The 17,607-nt window shown below is 50.9% G+C and overlaps 1 protein-coding gene across 1 annotated transcript; it reads right to left on the reverse strand.

The window, feature by feature from the left end:
• Positions 1–7,226: 7,226 nt before the first annotated feature.
• Positions 7,227–10,848, reverse strand: LOC140515307 (uncharacterized). The gene is made up of 2 exons (XM_072625946.1): positions 10,659–10,848; positions 7,227–10,513 (listed from the first exon to the last, which is right to left on the reverse strand). Exon 2 carries the CDS (start codon positions 10,440–10,442, stop codon positions 7,854–7,856), a length of 2,589 nt encoding a protein of 862 aa, XP_072482047.1. The 5' UTR covers positions 10,443–10,513; positions 10,659–10,848; the 3' UTR covers positions 7,227–7,853.
• Between the last annotated feature and the right edge of the window lie 6,759 nt (positions 10,849–17,607).

Genomic DNA, 17,607 nt, shown 5'->3' on the forward strand with positions numbered 1-17,607 from the left:
TACAGGGGAAAGAGGAGGTGGAAGGGAAAGGGGAGGGGGGACTCAGGAGAAGGGAGAGGGGGAGGAGGAAGGGAGATGGGGAGGGAGGGGGAGGACGGGAGGGAGGGGAGAACGAGGAGGCAGGAGAGGGGGAGAAGAGAGAAAAGGGGAGGGGAAAAGGGAGGGGGACAGAGATGGGAAGGAGGAGGGAGAGGAGGAGGAGGAGGGCGAGCAGGAGGAGCAGGGGGGAGGGAGGGGAGGACGGAGAGGGGGAGGGACCGAGGGAGGGATGGACAGATGTACGGAGGGGAAAATGGAGGGTCAGACTGAGGGATGAATGAAGGGCCCAAGGCACGTGTGGATGCAGAGATGGACAGAGGGACCAAAGAAAGTACGGAGGGAGGGAGGGCCGGGGTGACAGACGGAGGGAGGGCCAGAGGCTTCCTGCTGGAAGAAGGAATCAGGGGACAAGGCCCGGGCCTCCCCCGCCGCCCCAAACCCCCACAAGCGCGGGGCCCCACGACCCCCTCCCGCCCCCTCACCCGCCCAGGGGCCTCCCAGATGACGGCAGTGCCTGCTGTGAGCACGACGAGCCGAGCGTCGCGCTGTTGGGCGGATGCGCTTCTGCGGACTTCCGGCCTCGTGCTGGGGCGGGACAGGAAAGTGCAGGGGGAGGGGAAGCACGTGCTGGTCTGGTCGCCTCACCACCAGGGGCTCCTCCGCGAGGGCGGCTTCCAGCCTCAGCACTCAGGGGAAGGCGAGGAGGTCCTCCGCATCCCTTCCCCTCCATCGCCCCCTGCAGGACGACAGAGGATTCGCACCCTAGAGCCACGAGAGCCCTCCCTTCCCCCGCCCCCACACCGCAAAAAAACCCCCCAGAACAAAAAGCAGATAGGGAAGGGAAGGGGCCAGGGGCTCCTAACGACTGCCCCCACCTGCTGAACTGCAAAGAAGACCAGGCTGCGCCTTCCATGGCGCTGACCAAGCTTGGCCCTGGAGCCAGCCCAGCCCCTGCAGTGCCAGTCAGGGTAGAGGTCAGACCGCGCTTCGAGAGCTCACAAGTGGGCTGAGGGAGGAGGAGCGTGGACGTGGTGCCGAGGCGTGGGGGCCGTGGAGGGTCGACCTCGGGCTTCTTACCGAGCTAAGGGAGGCTTAAGGCTCTGCGGTACATTTCTGCACCCCGGGCTACATTTCCGTGGCTTCCGACAGGACCCGCCTCAGCTGGCACGCCACAAGGACGTCCTGGCACCACGGGGGCAGAGTCGCCCAGTGGACGAGAACACACGTGGGACTGGGGGGACAGCCAGCCTCACACTCAGGGAGTGGTCTTCCCAGGGGCCACGAGGGAGTGAGGAGAGGGCGGGACCAGGGGCTGACAGGCAGGGGGGCCCTCAGCGGTTTCTAAGAGGCGGCAGAAAGCCTTGGAAGACTCTGGTCAGGTGCCTCCTCCTCCCTGGAGCCCTCCCTGATTCCACCCCACCCCACCCCACAGCTGAGCTGCAGGGTCTGCCTCCTCCATGTGTCCTCAAGCCTTAGTCTGGCTCTACCTGGAGCCCCTGCTGCAACCCACCCACCCAGAATCTTCTCCCATGTCTGATGTCCTGTCCTCTCCTGTCTTGCCCTCTCCCGTCCTCTCCTCTCCTGTCCTTTCCTCTCCTCACCTTAAACCTTAAACCTACTGTACTCTGAAGCCCACAATAAATGCATGAAATAATCACAAACGAATAAATAATGATCAATAAAACCCCTTAATAAAAGGATTTGTTCTGTAAAAGTTGGACTTGGTCTAAAGGCTCCACCTGCATACTTTTATTAAGGGAATTTGTTCTGTGAAGTTTGGATTCAGTCAAACAGCCACACATGAGGACCTAGAGGACCATTCATGGCCTCAAGGCCACAAGTTCCCCACCCCTGGTAAGGGGTGGCCCCAGATCTTTCACAGGGTGGGAGGCTAGTAACAATTTGGAGACAGTGATGTTCCCACCCCAGTTCAGGAGAGTAGGGATTAGAAGCAGGAGGGATTGGGATGAAGTCTTCTCCGAACACAGGCTGGATTTCATGCCTTGAAGGTGTAAGAGCAAACAAAGTAGGATCTTTGCTGTTTTCTGGATTGGATGTTAGCCAATCAGACATGTAAGTGGGCTCTAACCAATCAGATACGAGCATGTCTGTTGTAACCAGTCGGATGCTGAGTAGAACTGTATATAAAGAGAGCCAGTGTTGAGAAAACAGACATTGAAGAGAGCCGGCAGTGAACGGGTGAGCCAGTGTTGAGAAGAGTTCTGAGTGAGGAGCAGAACACCTCTGAGAGGAGAGCAGACCTCTGAGAGTGGAGAGGAGCAGAGAGGAGAGGAAGCTCTGATGGCAGAGACTTGCTGAAGCAGACTCCAAGCTTTGAAAGTGAATAGAGCTGTAGGGTAGAAACCTGCCCATGGGAAGAAGGCTTAATTTAAGCCCCTTTTGAGAGCGGTTCAAGTGAGGTGAGCTGTTAACACAGCACCTCACCCTCTCTCTTCACTCTCCTATCTCTCTCCTCTCTGTCTCTGTGTTTCTGATTCTGTCTCTCCCCCCTCTCTCTGTCTCTTTCTCTGCATCTCTCTGCATCTCTGTCTGTCCCTCTCTGTCTATCTCTTTCTGTGTCTGCACCTTCCTGCTCTCTATCTCTCTCTGTATCTGTGTCTCTCTGTGTCTCTGTCTCCATCTATATCTGTTTCTGTCTCTCTGCCCCTCCCTCCTCTCTATCTCTGTCTCTCCCCCCCCCCCCCACTTCTCTGCCTCTTTCTCTGTCTCTCTCTGCTTCTCTATCTTTGTCCTCTTGGATTGTCTCTGTTTCTGATTCTCTCTCCCCTCGCCTCTCTGTCTCTTTCTCTGCCTGTTTCTGTATCTTTCTGCTTCTGTCTCTCTCTCTCCTGCCCCCTCCCTCTTCCTTAAAACTACTGCTTAGGACCAGGTGACCTCCATTTAGGAAGTCCCCAGTGGGGAAAGCTAGAGGGTCTACTGAGCCAAGAAGGGATATCAGTCATCCTCCCCATTCACAATCCCCACCTCCCCAAATCAGAAACTTCTCATGCCTGAACTTGGGTGTGTGCCCCTCCCTCAAAATAGTTGTTCTGCGCGTTTGTAGCTGAAGATTGTGTTCTCAGTAGGAGAAGGGTTCATCCTCCAGGATTTGAGATTCCCCCGATTTCTCCTGGGTGATCTCTCTCTAGGCACTTCAACATGCTAGACCTCATTTTCCATTCCTTTGAAAGCAGGTGCTAGGACTCCGCGATCTGAGGAGGCAGTAACAGCCTCAGGCTGATCACACAACAATCTTTTAGATTTCTAGGCCTTAATTTCCCTTTCTGTAATAGCAGGGGGTTGGAATCCATTATCAGAGATGCTGCTCACTGCCACCCTCTGGGTGATCTCATAACAAGCACTTCAGGTATGCAGGCCTCTGTTTCCCTTTCACCAACAACAGGGAATTGGTCTCCATGATCTGAGGCACCCCTGATTTCTCCTCTGTGATCTCTCTACAGGCACTTCAACATGTTAGACTTCCATTTCCATTCCTTTGAAACCAGGTGCTAGGATTCCATTATCTGAGGAGGCACTAACAGCCTTAGGGTGATGTCGCACCAGTTGTTTGGATTTATAAGCCGCAATTTCCCTTTCAGTAACACACGGGGGTTTGGCTTCCATGATCTGAGATGCCCCTGGTTTCTCCTCATACCCCTTATCATACCCTTCATTGTCACCCTCTGGGTGATCTCACAACAACCACTTCAGGAGTCTAGGCCACTGTTTCCCTTTCTGCAACAACAGGGAGCTGGTCTCCATGATCTGAGATGCCCCTGGTTTCTCCTCTGTGATGTCTCTCTTCTCACTTTCACATGGTAGACGCTTAGTTTCGACTTTTTGAAAGGAGATGCTAGGACTCTATTACCTGAGGAGACACTGCCACCCTAGGGCTGATCTCACAGCAATCCTTCGAATTTCTAGGCCCCTGTTTCTCTGTCAATAAAAGCAGGTCAGACCCCATGATCTGAGATGCCCCTCACTGCCACTCTCTGGGTGATCTCCCAACAACCAATTCAGAGTCCTGGTCCTCTGTTTCCATTTCTGTAACAGCAGTTTCGGGCTCCATTATCTGAGATGCCTCCCACTGCCAAACTCTGGGTGATCTCCCATCAGGAACCTCAGCTGTCTGGGCCTCACTTTCCCCTCCAGTGAAATCAGCATCTTAGTCAGAAATATCTGAGAAGGGCCTACCAGCTTTAGGGTGAAGTCCTAATAGTCATTAAAGCTTTCTAGTCCCCAATTTCCCTCTCAGTGAAAAGCCTTCGTAAAAGTCTATGACCAGAGTGTGCCCTCCCAGCCTATGTGGTATCTCACACCACGAAAGTCAAGTTTCTCAGCCTCACTTTCCCTTTCAGTAACAGCAATGGGTTAAATTATAGGAGCCGAAAGTTCTCTGGAAGCCTTTGGGTGATCTCATGCCAGTCACTTCAGCTCTTGAGCCCTTTCAGTGAAAGTAGGCCTGAGGACTCCATGATCTCAGAGGAGTCTGCAAGCTTATGCCCAATCCCAAACCAGTTACTTCAGCTTCCTGGGCCTCAGTATCCATTTCAATCCCTTGAAAGTCATAACACATGTGAACTGAGGGGCCTCTCCCAGCCTGTGGGTGATCTCACACCAACACTTTGGATTTATAAGCTTCAATTTCCCTTTCCGTAACATAGGGTGTCAGACTCCATGATCTGAGATGTCCCTCACTGCCAAAGGCTAGGTGATCTTACAACAATCACTGCAGCTACCTGGCCCTCTATTTCCCTTTCAGTAGCACAAGGGGTTGGACTTCATGGTCTTAGATGTCCCTCCCTGCTAACCTTGGAGTGATTTCCTATCAGGAACCTCTGCTTTCTGGGCCTCACTTGTCCTTTCAGTGAAATCAGTATCTAGGTCTTCATCATCTGAGATGGTCCTGCCGGCTTTAGGGTGGAGTCATAACCATCACTAAGCTTTCGTGTCCTCAGTTTCCCTCTCAGTGAAAAGCCTCAGGAATAGTATATGACCCAAGTCCTCCCTCCCAGCCTATGTGGTATCTCACACCAGGAAATTCAACTTCCTAGGTCTCAGGTTCCTTTTCAGTAACAGCAATGGATTAAGTTATATGACCTGAATGGGCCCTGGCAGCTTTTGGGTCACCTCAGTCCTGTCACTTCACTTTCCTTGGCCTCAGTTTCCCTTTCAGTAAAAGCAGATGGTAGGACTCCATCCTCTAAGAAGACCCTGCCAGCCTAAGGCTGATCGTTCTCCAGTTACTTCAACTTTGTAACCCTCAGTTTTCCCTTCAATACCTTGGCTCACTTAAAGTATGTGAACTGAGGGGGCTCTGACAGCCTTTGAGTGATCTAAAGAAGGATCTTATCCTAGTCAATTCACCTTCCTTGGCCTTAAGTTTTCTTTTCAGTAGCAACAGGGGGTTGGACTTCACGGACTGAGATGCCCCTCATTGCCACTCTTTGGGGGATATCATGCCATTCACCTGAGCATTTTAGACCTTAGTTTCCCTTTCAGTAATACCAAGAAGTTGAATAACAAGCTCAATGTGCTCTGTCAGCCTTTGGCTGATTTCACATCAGTCACTCCAGATTACTCCCTTTCAGTATTTTTGCAAGCTTAAAGTATTTATACAGAGCTGCTTTGCCATCTTATGGTTGATCTCACACCAGTCAAGTCTGCTATCCAGGAATCAGGGTCCCCTTCTTTTACAGCAGAGGGTTGGTCCCCTTGGTCTGGGAGGAGCCAGCCATTTTGGGGATGATCTGAAAAGAGTCACTTCAGTCCTCTCAGCCTCAGTTTCCCTTTCTGTGACAGCATCAGGTTGATCACTGTGATTTCACAGGCTTCTGCCAAGCTACGGGTGATCTTACAACAACCACTTCAGCTACCTGGGCCTCTCTTTCCCTTTCAGTAATACAGGGGGTTAGACTCCATGGTCTTAGATGTCCCTCACTGCCAACCTCTGGGTGATCCCTTATCAGGAATTTCAGCTTTCTGGGCCTCACTTTCCCTTTCAGTGAAATCAGCATCTAGGTCTAAATTATCTGGGAGGGGCCTGCCAGCTTTAAGGTGAAGTCATAATAATCACTAACGCTTTCTGGTCTTCAGTTTCATCTTCAGATTCTCAGAACATCAGAAGGAGCCAGACAAACTTCACATCCCAAAGAAGCTTGCCAAGCCCAACCCACACCTTTGAGAATGAGGCCCTGAGGTGGGAGGGCACCTGTCCAAGGTTGCTCAGCTGGATAGCCTCTGTGTCTCTAGAATTCCCAGATGAAATAAAAAATCTCTCCCTTCCCCTCCTCTACCCTAGAAGGGGTGCTTGGATTTTATACTGACCTAACGGCATGGTTTCATTCATCATGTTTGGAATGTATAGTGAGAAAACTCTTGCCACTGAGGCAGATGATCTCTGTGTAGGGAGGCCAAGTAGTGAGGCCTCAAGATTAGGCCTCTGGACAAGGTCAGTGTAGTTTCCTCTGCCTCACAGTTCCTATTTTCTGGGCTGAGGATAGACGACTTCTAAGGTCCCTAATCCCATGTATTTTTCCTGAAAAAGCCCAATCCTACCCCTTTCCTCTTGGGCCCAGAACAATGGTAAAGTGAGAGGGGGTACACATGGAAGGGGTCTCAGGACTGATGCTGACCACTGGCAGTGAAAAATTTCAAAGATTCCTGGGTCCTAATCAAGCTATGGCCAATTCTTCCTTTGTTCCTCCTAGCTGTTGGGGTCACCAGGACACTTACTGATGAAGGTAACCACCTTCCACTGGGGGTGGGAATAGGAGGCTGCTATTGCTGGTTCTGATATCAGTTTTCTTACTAGGACCTCTGGGCCCGAGGCCTCCAAGGCAAGTCTGAGTGGCTGGAACTGAGACCCCCTGAAACACACTATACTCCAACCCTCCCTTCCCAGAAGGAAATAATCACACTTTCCTCTATTTCTTTTGCTAGTTGGCATCAAAATAAACACCTTGGGCCAGAAGGCTTTTTGACCTTTGGAGCCACCATAAAGACCTTGAAACTTTGGGGATGTACCAACCTAACCCCATTTTTAGCCCATCCCTCTTCTCAGAGGCCTTGGTCTTATGGGGTTAGAGTTGATCAACATGAACCCAAAGACAAAGCTCCATATTAATGGATTACAAAGTGGGTGGGGCCCTGGGCTCCATAGTAATTCTCAGAACTATAAACACACATACACACACATACGCACTTTTTAATTTTTGCAGCCAAATCAATATACTTTCAATTCTTGTAACAGATCTCTGAAAGAGGAATTTTCTGAGACATCTATCAATACAGAAAGTAACTTTTCCCCTCTCTAAATGTCTATTGGAATCAACATAGCAAACATCAGAACAGTTAATAATTGGCACGTAGAGACAAAGTACTTGGAAGAGTAGCCTAATCACGTTGCCAGAAGGAACAGGTAAACCAGCCCATGTCCCAGATAACGATAGTGGCAATATCGTTGGCACTAATGATCTTCCATCAAGGTCTTTGGACACAGGTCCTAAGTGCCGAGGTGTGGAGCCATCAGAATGCAAAGTGGATGGCGTGCAATGTGGTCACCTATGCAGGCCAGAAGGGTCCCACTTGGCATCTCAGTTTCTATGTCCATTGCTGCAAACACTAGTCACTGTTCTACAAGAGAAGAGGCTTCCTCCATGGAAGCAGTTAAGGGAAAATTTAAAGAAACAAACATCAATCCCCGAAAGCACATTATAGGAACAGATCATTTCAGCAAGATATGGGCTGGTATACCCAATTGATTGTCTCCAGGAAATACTCACGTGGCAGGAGGCAAAACCACCAAAGACAGCTTACTCAGCATTTTGCTGGTACTCAGGAAAAGCCTTGTGGTAATCAGTGGCTGCTGTAAATAGCTGAGAAGTATCACTGGCTAGATATTCCAAGAAATCTTGCAAATGGCTCAGCAGCACATTAATGCTACTTTCATCCAGAGAGGAGCAGGTGAGCATAGGGCCCAAATGTTGGAAGAGGCGCAACAGGTGGGCACCTCCATAGAGCTGGCACATCTGGCAAGAGGGATAATGGGCTAGGAGCTTGGCATGTTGTTGTTTCTCAGACTTGTAAAGCAGCTGGGTATCTAGCACCATGTCAAAGTACTCTTGGATCATGGTTACCAACGCACTGACCGCCTCGCTTTTGTCTGGGGTTTGGCAGCTTGACTGAAAGGTGGCATACTCAGCCAGGATGACACTGACAGTCTTCTTGGCAGGCAAGATGAAAAGCTTCTTCACCAAGGTCACCAGCTCCCAATCTTGCATAAGCAGGGTACTCAGTGCCTTGGGCAGGTGTATCTGGACTTCCTGCCTGCCCAGGGTTTCTTTTCCTGGGCCGGCAGCAGAACGCCTGACTCCACGTGGTAGGCACCCTTTCCCTCGAACTACAGTCAATCTGCTTCTCTTGGAGCGAGGCTGCATCATTCCAACCCTAGAGATGTCACTTTCACTCTGATCACTGCTCTGGGAGGAGGTGACCTGGTGGTCCTCCTTCTGTTCCTTTTTGACATCACTCTCCTGCCTCAAATGGACAGTAGAGTAGCAGAGCACCTGATTCTCGGGGATCCATTCATAGACCCAGCCACTGACTATAGGACATGACTCTTTGGAGGTTGCTCCGAGGGCAGCGGATTGTGAACCCAGACCACTGGTGCTGACTCCCTCCCCTCCCTGAAAAATCGGCACACAACTGCTGCTGCTCCCACCGGAATCTCCCGGGGATGTGGTGCTAATCTGGCTGGTGCTGGGGAAGCTGCTGATGCTGCTGGAACTGTCACTGATGGTGGTGCTGGGGAAACCTCTGCTAGTGCTGAGGCCTCTGGGTCTGGGGCCATCACCACCGCTGGTGCCAGGGCCTGTGGGTCTGGGGCCATCTTTGCTGCTGGTGCCAGGGCCTATAGGTCTTGGGAAGATGCCACTGGTGCTGGAGAACCCTCTGCTGGTAATCTGGAAACTGCTGCTGCCACTGGTGCTAGGAAAGATGCTGGTGCTCTGGAAGCTGCTGCTGGCGCCGGGGACTGTGGGTCTGGGGCCATCACCTTCACTGGTGCTGGGGCCTGTGGATCTGGGGCCATCGCCTTCACTGGTGCTGGGGCCTGTGGATCTGGGGCCATCGCCTCCACTGGTGCTGGGGCCTATACGTCTTGGGAAGCCTCTGCTGGTGTTGGGGACTGTGGGTCCGGGGCCATCGCTGCCGCTGGTGCTGGGGAAGCTTCTGCTGGTGGTCTGGAAGCTGCTGCTGATAATCTGGAGGCTGCTGCTGCTGCTGCCTCTGGTGCTGAGAAAGAGGCTGGTGCTCTGGAAGCTGCCATTGGTGCTGGGGTCTGTGGGTCTTTGGTCATCCCTGCTGCTGATGCTGGGGTCTGTAGGTCTTGGGAAGTCACTGCTGGTGCTGGGGAAGCCTCTGCTGGTGCTCTGGAAGGTGCTGCTGGTAATCTGAAGGGTGCTGCTGTTGCCTCTGGTGCTGAGAAAGAGGCTGGTGCTCTGGAAGCTGCCACTGGTGCTGGGGCCTGTGGGTCTGTGGCCATTCCTGCTGCTGGTGCTGGGGTCTGTAGGTCTTGGGAAGTCACTGCTGGTGCTGGGGAAGCCTCTGCTGGTGCTCTGGAAGGTGCTGCTGGTAATCTGGAGGCTGCTGCTGCTGTCTCTGGTGCTGAGAAAGAGGCTGGTGCTCTGGAAGCTGCCACTGAGGCCAGGGCCTCTGGTGCTGGGGCCCTCGCCTGGGTTGAGGAAGTCGCCAGTACCGTAGAAGCCTCTGCTGGGGCTGGAGCTGTTGTCTCTTGTGCTGGAGAAACTGCTCCTGATACTAAGGCAAGCAGGAATGGGGCTGAAGCTGGTGCCCATGCTGTCCTGGAGACTGGGGGTGCAGTCCTCATCATTACAGCCCTCATCATCATACTCTTCACCATCATCACTCACTCTGGGGAAGCTAATGATGGGGAAGTCACTCCTGGTGCCAGAGAAGTAGAAGCTACTAGTGCTCTGGAAGAGGCAGCTAGTACTGGTGAAGGAACCCCTACTGGTGCTGGCGCCATCGCCGCTGGTGCCAGAACTGCCGCTGGTGTCTGGGCCGCCATTGTTGCCGGGGTCCCCGCTAGTGCTGCTGCTGCTTGGCCTGGCCTTCTGACCACATGGGAGGGGTTCAGGACTCATGAGTGGTAGAGGCACTCGGGGAGGTGCACAGGGGTGGGCAAAAACACCTGTAATGGCTGAACTGACGCCGCTCCCACTTTGATAACGCACCAGGTATTTGACTTGCTTGTCCTCCACGTCTACCCGGACGCACTCCCCCCTTTGCATCCTGGACCCATGGAAGGTCAGCACTGGCTCCCCCTCTTGGACAACCGGCAGATCCCTTACCAGTTTATCCTCTTGCTTGGAGGAAGCCATTTGGGGCCTGGGATCTACCCCTCTGGACTGATGCTCACCTCCTCTAGTCTCTGGCCGTCAGAACCCAGGGGCTGGAGAGATAAGAGAAAGCCCACCGGGCGGCGGTCATCAGCACGGCCCCCCCCCACCTTGAACAACCAGCAGATCCCTTACCAGTTTATCCTCTTGCTTGGAAGAACCATTTGGGGCCTGGGACCCTTCTGGACTGATGCTCACCTCCTCTGGTCTCCGGCCGGAACCCTGGAGCTGTGCAGACCAGAGAAAAGCCACCGGGAAGGCGGGCAGGCTGCAGGCGGGCAGGCGGGCGGGCAGGCAGGTGGGCAGGCTGCAGGCGGGCAGGCGGGCAGGCAGCTGGGCAGGCGGGCAGGCGGGCGGGCAGGCGGGCAGCTGGGCAGGCTGCAGGCGGGCAGGCGGGCAGCTGGGCAGACTGCAGGCGGGCAGCTGGGCAGGCTGCAGGCGGGCAGGCGGGCGGGCAGCTGGGCAGGCTGCAGGCGGGCAGGCGGGCAGCTGGGCAGACTGCAGGCGGGCAGCTGGGCAGGCTGCAGGCGGGCAGGCGGGCAGGCGGGCTTGCAGGCGGGCCGTCGGGGCGCCGCGCGGAGCTGGCAGAGGAGCTGCCGCCGCTCTCGCTCTGGCGGAGGACGCTGCCCGGGGGACTGGCGCCGACTCGCCCTTTATAGGAAATGTAGCAAAGTGGGAGCGTGCGCCCGGCGCCCACGGGTTGCTTCCCTGCGGAGAAGGCGGGAGGAGGGTGGGGGCTGCGGCGGGCTGGGAGGCAAAGGTTTGTATCCGCCCGAAACTCCAATGATGTGGTGGGAAGCTGCACGCTCTGAATTCAAAACTCAACTTCCTGGCGGGGCCATCCCCTCCCCTGCCTCAGTTCTCCATCTTGAAAATGGGGGGGAGGGGGGCGGGGGGGATGTGGGCAATCACGCTGAAACCAGGCCCGCTCGGGTTTGAGGACAATTGGGGAAAGACCCGGCATCTCGGGGCTAAGCCAACCCGTCCCGGCCCGCGTGGGCAGACGTCACGCCACCTCGCCATGCCACGTTAGGCCGCCATGCCACGTTAGGCCGCCATGCCACGGCGGGAGCGTCTGGGAGTGCAATGGCGGGGGGGGTGGGTCAGGGACAGAGAGGGCTCGGTTTTCCGTCTAATACTCGTTTTCCGTCCTTCGGCCCCTCACGTTCTCGGCCATTCATCCTTTCTGAAAAGGCCCTTTGGAAAGAGACGCTTTCCCGTGAGGGCGCCCAAGAGCCGAGTTAGAGACCGTCTTTCCCCACCGTGAGGACACGTGCCCCCGACCCCCGCGGCTTCCCGCCCCCCCTCCCCACTAAAACCCCTGAGACGAGAAAATGACCTTTGGTGGGATATATTTATGGTCCCACTCAGTGGCGCCCAGCGGGTATTCCGAGAAGCAGTGTAGACATGCCACGTGCCGACATCTAGGGCGGGGGTGATCTTTGAGAAGGTGGGGTGGGGTGGGGGCGGTGGGCGCTGGTTTTGACAGAGATTCGGTGTTTAGGGTCTGCCTTGGGCCGGCCGGGTCTGGTTTGTGCCCCCGAGCCAGCACCAGCACCCCGATCCTGTCTGGCACATGTGGGGAAAGGGCCGAAGGGAAGCCAATCCGAGCGTTCGGCCCAGTGGCCATTCTTCTTTGGGTGGGCCCCTTGAGCGACAGTCCAAAAGTGGGATGCTCCAGACCCAGGACTGTGCCTCCCCCAAATGTGTCTACAACAACGGTAAAAAAAGTGCTTTTCATTCCCTTGCTTCAATGTTGGGGGAATGGTTCCCCAACACTTTTCTCCTGCTCATTTGGCAGATGGGGAAACAGAGGCAAACAGAATAAAGTGACTCGCTAGGGTCCCACAACTATTTAAGTGTCAGAGGCCAGCTCTGAACTCATGACAATGAATCTTCCTAGCCTCAGGCCTGGCACTTTATTCACTGTATCACCTAGCTGCCCTAAAATAATACTCTGAAGCAAATGTTTTTGAATCAATACCACCAACACAGCTACCCACTTTACAGATTTCCAGTGGCAATGCCTGTTATCAGTGTAGCTGAGTCTTATTTACGGTGCTAAATCTGTTGAAATGGAACATGCTTCACCCTTTTGGGGAGGCGAAACTTTTAACTGTGTAAAGGTTTTAAAGATCAGAGTGGATGCTGTAGATCAGATCACCTCTTAGGGCTCTTTCTACTCTGAATCTGTGACCTCTTGGACCAAGCCTGTTGTATTTGGAGCCAAAGGGCCTGAGTTCAAATCTATGCCAGGTTACCTCCTAGCTGTGTGTTCTTAAAGAAGCCCCTTTCCATCACTGGACCTCGACTGCATCCTCTGTAAAACAAGGGGACTCTGACATATGGCCACAAAGGTAATGTTCAGCTCTCCTGTTCCGTGGTTCTGTTCCCCCTTTGAGGCAAAACTCCTGTAGGTGGCCTGAACCAGATTAAAATCGAATTGGGAAATGTTTAACCAAATAAGCAAATACAATCCCATAACATAGATAATGTTAATATGTGGTTTTTGAAGTTAATATGCAGCCCCCAGGGATCCATTTCTATTTGAGTTTGCCACCACTGGATAGAATATGAGTTTTGGGACTCTGGACAAAGCCCCTCTCCAAGCTTGGTTTGCATTAGATTAGATCTCTTATGTCCCTGCAGGGCAGAAAGGGAGGGAGCCATTCCTGAAGCATGACTCTGACACGCAGGGACAGCAGGCACAGAAGGAGAGTAGACCCCAGTGAGAAATGGGCATTCCCCACTGCTCCCAACTCCATGGGAGGCAGGAGACTTGGGAGCCTGGAAGAATGAACATGCCAATCCAAGACCCCAAGACACTCCCTCAGGGCTCCAACTTAGGGAGAGTTGTAGGCAAAGAGCTGACATGGCACTAAGAAGAGACTTCCTGACACCAGTGAAGCAAAGCCAGCCCTGGATTGTTCCCACCAACCACTATCCTCCATGTCTCTTATCACATGTCAGCTGGGCCCCCAGGGAAGGTAGCAAGGCAATCCTCCTCATCCCCAACTGACTCTCTATCCCATTCACCACAAACAGGACTCGAGTCTATTCCAGACTTTCTCTTCTCCCCTCAAACCTCCTAGGGCAGAGATGGGGAACCTGCGGCCTCCAGGCCACAAGTGGCCCTCTATGTCCTGAAGTGTAGCCTTTTGACGGAATCCAAACTTCACAGAACAAATTCATTATCTGCCCTGAGTGGAGTGGTTACCTGTTTCAAGAAGGGATGTACAAATTGACCCATAGGGTTATGCCTGAAGCCCAATTTTGGACCCTCTCCTCCTTCTGTAGAGACTTTGCTAGCTTACTATGACCCCCAGCCCTCCTTCCACCGAACCATAAACATCAGATAGGGGACTGAGAAAGGGGAAGGGGAGACAACCTTCTGCCTAACAGGGGTGGGAAACCACATGTGACCCACTAAGTCGTCAAGTGCGGCCCTTTGAATCCCAACTTCACAGTTCTTCTGTGGCTAGAACAAGCCCTTACTTTAGATCCTTATGGGCTGTACAGTCTCTTTGTGGAATATCCCCTATCCTCTCATCCTTTGAAAAGGGGTAGATGCTGATTTAGCCCAGATAAAAAAGGAAATGAGAGCCAAGGGATGAGGTGGGGCAGATTTGCTGTTCAATCATGTCCAACTCTTCATGACCCCATTTGGGGTTTTCTTGGCTGTGATACTGGAGTGGTTTGCCTTTTCCTTCTCTGGGTCATTTTACAGTTGAGAAAACTGGGGCAAATTGAGTCAAAGTGACTTGCCAGGTTCACACAGCCAGTTAAGTCTCTGAGGCCAGATTTGAACTCATGAAGATGAGTTTTCCTGACTCCAGGTCTGGCACTCTATCCAATGTATCACCTAGATGTCCCAAAACAACAGTACTCTGGAGTAAAAATTTTTTAAAATTAATATCATATTACTTGCCATCCTGGGAAAGGGTGAGTGGAGGGAGGGAAGAAAAAATTTTGGAACTCAAAATCTTATAAAAGTGAATGGTGAAATAAATAAATATCAGCTTTATAGATTTCAGATTGTAATGTGAATTATCAATGTAGTTGAGTCTTGTTTAAAATGTTAAATCTATTGAGATGAAACATACTTTACCATTTTAGGGAGGCTAAACTGTTTTTATAATTTTGTGGAGTTAAGAAAATCATCATAAGTGGGGGGCAGGAGTGGCAGTAGATTAGATCATTTATAAGGGCCTCTTACCACCTTTAATCTCTGACCTCTTGGACCAAGACTTGGTTTCTGGAGGTGAGCACAGGGGAAGGACTTCTGTATTTGGAGCCAAAGGGCCTAGGTTCAAATCTATGTCATGATACTTCCTAGCTGTATGTCCTTAAGTCTCTTTCCATCTCTGGGCCTCAGTTGCTTCCTCTGTAAAACAAGGGGCTAGATTAGATGGCCTCTAATGTAATGTTCAGCTTTCCTGTTCCATGATCCTGGGGCCTCTTTGATCTTGGCAGGTGGACCTTTCACCTGTAAGCTCCATCAGAATATGATAGAACATTGATCTGAAACCAGAGGATTTCAGTCAACATGAAAGCTCTGCTACTTCCTAACTTGGTGACTTGGGACAAGTTTCCCCCTTGCCCCGTGCCTCTTTTTCCTCCTTTGTAAATGAGCAGTTTGCATTATATGACCTCCTGGGTTCCTTCTAATTCTCAGTCCTATGATCCTGTATCCTATGATCCCATACACATGACACCAAGGTAGAAGGGAGAACTAATCTTCAGGAAAACAAAGTCAGGATCCAAAAGGATAGACAGGCTAGAACCCTGGCTTAAATTCAGTATGATGAAATAGAATAGTCTAGGTCCCAGAGCTATCCCTACCTCCTCTCACTCCTGGGGTGCTGATCACTTTTACCTTTCATCATGGTTTGCCCAGATTCAACTCTAGGAGAGCCTGAGTTATCCTCAGAGTATTGGATTACCCATTGTGGCATCCGTTGGTTCATCACTCCTACCCTTACTAACTCAAAGAAAATTCTATTTTTTCCTCTTGTCTAGTGTTTCTTCCCAAAAAGGAAAATCAAAGAAAACACTCAATGTACAAATAAGGACCCAGAACAGGACAGATGATCTATTAGAGGCAGCTAAGTGATACAGTTGCAAGAATGCTGGACCTGGAGTCAAAAAGACCTGAGTTCAAAATGTTTGGGGGTTTTTTGACAAGGCAATCAGGGTTAAATGACTTGCTCAGGCTCACACAGCTACTAAGTGTCAAGTATCTGAGGTCAGATTTGGACTCTCCTAACTCTGGGGCTGGGACTCAATCCACTATTCCACCTAGCTGCCCACCTGAGTTCACATTTAACATCCGATACTTCCTAGCTCTACAGCCTTGGACGCTTGATTTCTGTCTGCTTCAGTTTCCTCAACTGTAAAATAGGGGTAGGACCTACCCCCAGGGTTGTTGTGAGGATCAAATGAGACAATATTTGTAATGCACTTTCACAACCTGAACGCACTATAGAAATGTTAGTTTAGAAAGTCATGATATGGATTTATAAGTCCATGACTCATATACAACCATTATGGTGACAGAGAGACAGAGACAGAGAGATAGAGACAGAGAGACAGAGAACTGGAACCTGCATCCCTAGGTCTTTCTGTTCAATAACCAATCATCAGACTTTCTGCAGATATCAAAAGTTGACCCCACTTACCAGACTTCTATAGAGTCACCAGGAACAGGGACAGAGAATGCTCCAAAGAGGTGCTGAGGAAAGGTTACCTGCTACTATAGGAATGCATGTAATATCTTTCAATTGGGTTCCCAAAACAATCTTCCCAGAAACCAGATGGGAGAAGCATAACTAGATAGCAGTTCATCCAAAAAGCATCTGAGAAGTTAAGTCTACTGCAAACTGAATAAGAGTCAACAGTGTGATATAGCCAAACTCAAAGATCTTGGGCTGCAAGTGATTAAGAGAAAGACATTCACATATAAAAGAAAGAAAATTCAAACACAAGACTGTTCCACACCCACCAAAAAACTCAGGAGAGAAAGGAATAATGTGTTCCAATGAGTAAGGGTGTCCAAGATGAAGCCCGAGGCTGCCTATCCTGCAAGTCTGAACCAAACTATGAATGAGAAAAAAAGATGGACATCCAATACTAAAGTTATGTTTACAATATTCTTGGGGAGAAAACCAGATCTGAAGAGATTATCAAGGGATTTCTTTCTAGATGTATACGAGAAGACAAGGTGTGAAAGCTGAATAATAAACAGGCTTGAAATGTTGTAGACTAAACTTCACAAAACCCCACGTACAGGGGAATCAATGTTGGTTTGTTTGGTGGGGCTAAATTACAGAACAGGAAGGCAAAGAAAGGAGGGAAAAGGAGGAGTAACATAGAGGGCAATATATGATAGACTCTAATCAAGTCAAAGGGAAACATTAAAAGAAAAGAAAAAACTCCTGTGGTCTCTCAGGAAGAAAGAGAAATCCTTCAGGAAAATTGGTAACAAGGCAAAGGGAGGGATTGAAAAGGGGAGAGTAGGTACCACTAGTGAATGCCCCTATCAGTAAAGAGAAATGTTCTGTAAAGGGCAATGGGGACCTTACAATGGGAATTATCTGCTGGGATTTGGTGCTTAGAGAGACGGGGAAGTGAGATCTCCAGAGAGCAAATGACACTCAGAAAAGTGTGGATGAGATTTGAAGGCAAAGACTTGGAGGGAAAAGTTGCCCAGGGGAAGGGCAAAAGTCAAAAATGAATTTCACAATCAGGGGCATGGGAAGAATTCTGCCATGGTGCTACACCACCCTCATAACATGCAGGAACTGATATTTCTAAGAATGAGGCATAAACAGAAAAAAGAGAGTGGAGGTAACATCTGCAAAGCAATAGTAGAAGCTGTTTAGATGAAAGAATCTCAAGTAGGCACCTCAACAGGTATTCCATCAGGAATACATAGAATAAAGAAGGACTATGTTAGTACAAGGACCATGAAATAAAGTCTAGAATAGGCACAGAGGGAAGATGAGTAATGCAGAGTGAGGGAAAGAAATTCCTTCTAGAAAAAGGAGCAGAAAATAAGATTTTAAAAAACTAACGACAAATTGAAAGGGAGTTAGGGAGGGAGATTCTACTTTACTTAAATGGGAGAGAAAAAAGAGAAGAATTATAT

This window comes from Notamacropus eugenii, chromosome X (genome assembly GCF_028372415.1).
Source record: "Notamacropus eugenii isolate mMacEug1 chromosome X, mMacEug1.pri_v2, whole genome shotgun sequence".
In the NCBI taxonomy this organism is placed as follows: Eukaryota; Metazoa; Chordata; class Mammalia; order Diprotodontia; family Macropodidae; genus Notamacropus; species Notamacropus eugenii.